The sequence below is a fragment of the Megalobrama amblycephala genome, linkage group LG15 (assembly GCF_018812025.1).
Source record: "Megalobrama amblycephala isolate DHTTF-2021 linkage group LG15, ASM1881202v1, whole genome shotgun sequence".
NCBI classification, from domain to species: Eukaryota; Metazoa; Chordata; class Actinopteri; order Cypriniformes; family Xenocyprididae; genus Megalobrama; species Megalobrama amblycephala.
This window is the reverse complement of record NC_063058.1, coordinates 30,139,055-30,145,528: the sequence shown is the minus strand read 5'-3', so window position 1 is coordinate 30,145,528 and position 6,474 is coordinate 30,139,055. Positions and strand designations below refer to the sequence as shown.

Sequence of the window (6,474 nt, the reverse complement as noted above, 5' to 3'; positions counted from 1 at the left end):
CATTTTTACCCTCCACAAAATGCGTTTAACACCATTTTAATTACTTTGAACTACATCATTTAAACTCTGTAGCACAAAACACAGCGTTATTTTGATTTAGTTCAAATCTAACATGTGAGACTTGTAATTTGTGCGTCTTCGCCACTGGACTTTTAATTTGGAATTAAAGCTGTCTTGAAGGAAGCCCACCTGTGAGGAAGTTGCTTGCGTTGCAATCTATCACTATTTACATTTCAACATTGTCAATGCAACGTCCCTACGCGCTAATTAAATGATCGTAATTAATGGTAAGTAGTTGGTAAACTTTATGATATGGTCAAATTATGATTATACAATTTGGTTCATGTGTCAATGCAAATATACACTAAAGTTCATACTTTATGCGGGTTAGAAATGGGCTATGTTATCAATAGCATACTGACACGTATTGACTAACTCACTTATTATGTTTGCCGTAGTGTACAAATATGAAGGATCCATATAGAACTCAGATGCATACTAGCCTACATACTACATATGCTACAGTGTACAACTGAAGCACACTGAATAGGGCTGTATCTCATAATGCAATGCACTTTAACTTAGTTGAAGTTTTTCATCTGTTTCCATTTTATTTTTTATACTCATATTATTTTATACTTTTAGCTTTAGGCTCTATAAAATGAAATTATACCTATTGTTTTGACTATGTATTTTTTTTAATTATTTTTGTAAATAAAATAGTGTGGAAAGACAGTATTCGGTAAGCTAGTATTCCATTTTGAATATAGACGTTAAAGGATTAGTTCACTTTCAAATTAAATTTCCTGATAATTTACTCACCCCCCATGTCATCCAAGATGTTCATGTCCTTCTTTCTTCAGTCGAAAAGAAATGAAGGTTTTTGATGAAAACATTCCAGGATTTTTCTCCATATAGTGGACTTCACTGGCCTCCAGACGGCTGAAGGTCAAAATTACAGTTTCAGTGCAGCTTCAAAGGGCTTTAAATGATCCCAGACAAGGAATAAGGGTCTTATCTAGAGAAACCATCAGTCATTTTCTAAAAACAAAATAAAAAATGATATACGTTTTAACCATAAATGCTCATCTTGAACTAGCTCTCTTCTTCTTCTTCTCTATTGGAATTCCAGCAGTGTAGACACTGCTAAGTGTATTACTGCCCTCCACAGGTCAAAATTTGAACTAATTGTTATATACTTACACTAGCATATTGTATATGACAATTTAGTTAAAGGTGCCCTAGAACCCTTTTTCACAAGATGTAATATAAGTCTAAGGTGTCCCCTGAATGTGTCTGTGAAGTTTCAGCTCAAAATACCCCATAGATTTTTTTTATTAATTAATTTTATTAACTGCCTATTTTGGGGCATCATTAAATATGCGCCGATTTATGCAGTGCGGCCCCTTTAAATGCTGGTACTCCCCGCCCCCGGAGCTTGCGAGTCTATAATACATTGCATAAACAAAGTTCACACAGCTAATATAACCCAAATGTTCATTTACAAAATGTTCATCATGCATACCGCATGCATGCATCAGATCATGTAAGTACAGTATTTATTTGGATGTTTAAATTTGATTCTGAATGAGTTTGAGGCCGTGGCTAACGGGCTGAAAGCTAACATTACACACTGTTGGAGAGATTTATAAAGAGGGAAGATGTTTATGCATTATACAGACTGCAAGTGTTTAAAAATAAAAATACCGACGGCTCTTGTCTCCGTGAATACAGTAAGAAACCATGGTAACTTTAACCACATTTATTACAGATATTATCGCTCCATCTGCCATTTTTCGCTGTTGTTCTTGCTTGCTTACCTAGTCTGATGATTCAGCTGTGCACAGATCCAGACGTTAATACTGGCTGCCCTTGTCTAATGCCTTGAACATGGGCTGGCATATGCAAATATTGGGGTCGTACATATTAATGATCTCGACTGTTACGTAACAGTCGGTGTTATGTTGAGATTCGCCTGTTCTTCGGAGGTCTTTTAAACAAATGAGATTTACATAAGAAGAAGGAAACAATGGAGTTTGAGACTCACTGTATGTCATTTCCATGTACTGAACTCTTGTTATTCAACTATGCCAAGATAAATTAAATTTTCAATTCTAGGGCACCTTTAAGGAATTCTAATAGAGAAGAAGAGAGCTAGTTCAAGATGAGCATTTATGGTTAAAACGTATAAAATTTTTAATTTTGTTTTTAGAAAATGACTGATGGTTTCTCTAGATAAGACCCTTATTTCTCATCTGGTATCGTTTAAAGCTCTTTGAAGCTGAACTGAAACTGTAATTTTGACCTTCAACCGTCTGGAGGCCACTGAAGTCCACTATAAGGAGAATAATCCTGGAATGTTTTCATCAAAAACCTTAATTTCTTTTCGACTGAAGAATGAAAGACATAAACATCTTGGATGACATGGGGGTGAGTAAATTATCAGGAAATTTTAAATTTGAAAGTGAACTAATCCTTTAAATATTTTGCATGGTTTAAACCTCACAGGTGGTGTCTTCACTCCTGGTCCATTATGGGTAAGTGGAGGCCTGTGTCTAACCTGAGAGATCGGGTATCTCGACACCCTCCGGTGGTTGTGTTCTTCCTCAGTCTTCTGATCCTCTCCATAACATTCGTCTGCATTGGACTTTACTCTCAGAATCACGACATCAAGAACCCTGACATAAGTGTGGTGAGTATGAAGATGATCACTGATATGATGTTTGGATTGTGCAGTTGGGTTACTGACTAACTCATATGCGTGATTTCTAGGACTGGAACGGGGTTCTGGGCTCTATTGCGGGTTTTAAGTTCTGCACACATCTGAACGACACGGATGCACCGCTGGAGGAAGACTCTCCCCGTATGGTGGAGCATGCAGATAGGACAAATGTTTCCACAAGCACTGCTCATGTTTCTTTACAGGTGCCGCTGGTGTTTATAGGGGACATCCCAGATGATACTATCATTAGTGCCACAATGCTGGGCAGCCAGCTGGGCATGAAAGGTTTGTGTGTATGTATTTGCTCAAGAAGTTAAAGGATTAGTCCACTTTTAAATAAACTTTTCCTGATAATTTACTCACCCCCATGTCATCCAAGATGTTCATGTCTTTCTTTCTTCGGTCGAAAAGAAATTAAGGTTTTTGATGAAAACATTCCAGGATTATTCTCCATATAGTGGACTTCACTGGGGTTCAACCGGTTGAAGGTCAAAATTACAGTTTCAGTGCAGCTTCAAAGGGCTTTAAACGAAACCAGACGATGAATAAGGGTCTTATCTAGAGAAATCATCACTCATATTCCCAAAAAAATACAACTGTATATGCTTTATATAAACAAATGTTCACCTATAAGTGCCTCCGCCAAAAATGCATTTCCGTATTCTCCAAAAAGTTTATGCTGTATGTCCTACTCCTTCCCAGCGTAAACTTTTTGGAGAATACGGAAATGCATTTTTGGCGGAGGCACTTATAGGTGAACATTTGTTTATATAAAGCATATACAGTTGTATTTTTTTGGGAATATGAGTGATGATTTCTCTAGATAAGACCCTTATTCATCGTCTGGTTTCGTTTAAAGCCCTTTGAAGCTGCACTGAAACTGTAATTTTGATCTTCAACCGTTTGGTGCCCATTGAAGTCCACTTTAAGGAGAAAAATCCTGGAATATTTTCTTCAAAAACCTTAATTTCTTTTCGACTGAAGAACGAAAGACATGAACATCTTGGATGACATGGGGGTGAGTAAATGATCAGGAAAAGTTTATTTGAAAGTGAACTAATCCTTTAATGCTGGTTCTGATAGAAAGGTGTCAGAATACACAGTGCAGTTTGTTGTATATGGGACTGCATAGCTGCAGACCAGTCAGGGTGCCCATGCTATATATATATATATATATATATATATATATATATATACACACACAATATAATGGAGACATGGAAATGTATTGCATAACAGGAATGAACTAGTTATGTTTTGCCTTCTTCTAATGCCAACATAACCTTTCATATCACAGGGGCTGCAGCGAAAGCATCCGTGAACATATCTCTGCTCCTCCACACGGATGTTCCCGACAATCAAACTCCTGCCGGGACGAAGGCCAGACAACCGCTGACCTGTCTTCATTTCACTGCCCTGACCCACGTTCTCCCTCAAACTCCGTGAGAAGCTTATACATACACAGGCCATTTTTGGAGTGAATAAACATCCTGCAAGCTAATTTACTGATCTTTCAGGTCACCTCCAGAATGCCCAGTCACAGAGAACGTAGGTGAGAATGCTTCACCTGTCAGGACGGTTGCTGTAGAATCATACAAGCACAATTCCCCACACTGCTTCAGTCTGGAGTTCAAACCAGATCCACATCTGACAGTCCTGCTCACTAAGGTAGAAAACACAATGCAGTCATTCAGATAGAATCAACTAAATATTGAATTAAGGATCATGTAAATGGCAGAAAAACTGCGAATAATGGGGATTCTTTCTGTGGAGCTCTACGTGTGCAGATTCCATATCAATTCAGATTTATAAAGCACTTTATACACTTAGTTAAATTTCCTGATAATTTACTCACCCCCATGTCATCCAAGATGTCTTTCATTCTTCAGTCGAAAAGAAATTAAAGTTTTTGAGGAAAACATTCCAGGATTTTTCTCCATATAGTGGACTTCACTGGGGTTCAACGGATTGAAGGTCCAAATGTCAGTTTCAGTGCAGCTTGAAAGAGCTCTACATGATCCCAGACGAGGAATAAGAGCCTTATCTAGAGAAAGCATCAGTCATTTTCTAAAAAAACCCAAACAATTATATACTTTTTAACCATAAATGCTCGTCTTGCACTGCTCTGTGATACGCCACGCATTACATAATCATGTTGGAAAGGTCATCTCATTTTCTCTTCCAACTTCAAAATTGTCCTACATTGTTGTTTTATCTTTTTGTAAAGAGCGTTTGTCTTAGTCTTTGAACGTTCGCTTTGTAAACACTGGATTGGTACTTCCACCTACGTCACGCGTGACCTTTCCAACGTGATTACGTAATGCGTGGAGCATCACAGAGCAGTGCAAGACGAGCATTTGTGTTTAAAAAGTATATAAAACTTTAATTTGTTTTAGAAAATGAAACTGTAATTTTGATCTTCAACCGTTTGGTGCCCATTGAAGTCCACTATATGGAGAAAAATCCTGGAATGTTTTCATCAAAAACCTTCATTTCTTTTCGACTGAAGAAAGAAAGACATGAACATCTTGGATGACATGGGGGTGAGTAAATTATCAGGAAAATTTAATTCCGAAGTGAACTAATCCTTTAAAAATAAAGGTTCTTTATTTCCATCGATGGTTCCATGAAGAACCTTTAACATCCATAGAATCTTTCCACTGTACAAAAAGTTCTTTATAGTGGAAAAATGTTCTTTTTAGATTAAAGCAAATGGTTCAGAATGTTCACTGAAAGGTTCTTTGGGGAACCAAAACAAAACAAAACAAAAAACCTTTTGGAACTTTTTATTTTTGTGTACAAAGCAGCTTTTAAACAGGAAAATGATGTAAAATTCAACTTTAACTGTATAAATCAGCTCTACAATAGTGTCATTATTCAGCTCAATATTAGTTCAATGTTATTTCAGTTTCAGTTCAAGAACTGTCAATGTGTACCATCATATAAGCAACATCTAGCTAACCTCTCCACTTCTTTATTCCTTGACTAGGATGAAAAGGCCTTGTGTCGGTATCACCTGTTGCTGGTCAGTGTTGCACTGCTGGTTATCTGCATCCTCATGAGTCTCTGTGGAAGTTTCTCTTCACGTTCACCACATTCTTACCAGGGGAATGATCTTCAAAAGGTAGTACCGTGGATTTACACTGTAGAGCTTACCAATGTCCTCTAAAGAGCTCTCTAATCTTTAGTCTGATTTGCATTTTTATTGCATGAAATAACATGTATTGAGTTTGTTTGAAAAGTGTTTAAACATTTTAAATAATTCACAGGAATCGCTGCTGAGCCCATGAGAAACATCTGCAGAACGCCCACATTTGAGAGTGAATTGACACTACATACTGTCAGAAGGCATGAAGATACTTGCTGCAGAAAAAAATGAGCATTTGAGTGTTCAACAATTTCGTATTCCCAACATGTTGGTCTTGTGCAACTAAGATATTGCAACCAGTTATGCAGGTTGCTTGCAGTGCCATTCAGAACAGATCTAAATGTGACTTTATTTCATGTTTGGTTGCAACACTATGTGAGACTGCAACACACAGTCAAAAGAACATGACCTGAGACATATGATTATAATTATACTGTTTGATGATTGAAAGCTTTCTTTTTATGTCGCATTAATGTTAATTTTATTTAAATGCATTAAATATACATCATTTTCTAAAAACAAAATGTATTAAAATATGCCATTTTGGCAATGAGCAATGTGATGGTGTCTGAACATTATTCAGTGTTCTGGTCTTTTAATTCAA

The 6,474-nt window shown here is 37.0% G+C and overlaps 1 protein-coding gene across 1 annotated transcript; it reads left to right on the top strand.

The window, feature by feature from the left end:
- The first annotated feature begins 32 nt into the window (after positions 1–32).
- Positions 33–6,429, top strand: zgc:158398 (uncharacterized protein LOC568894 homolog). Its single transcript, XM_048158488.1, has 7 exons — positions 33–287; positions 2,509–2,692; positions 2,773–3,007; positions 4,020–4,164; positions 4,240–4,390; positions 5,712–5,846; positions 5,992–6,429. Exons 2-7 carry the CDS (start codon positions 2,534–2,536, stop codon positions 6,010–6,012), a joined length of 846 nt encoding a protein of 281 aa, XP_048014445.1. The 5' UTR covers positions 33–287; positions 2,509–2,533; the 3' UTR covers positions 6,013–6,429.
- Positions 6,430–6,474: the final 45 nt, after the last annotated feature.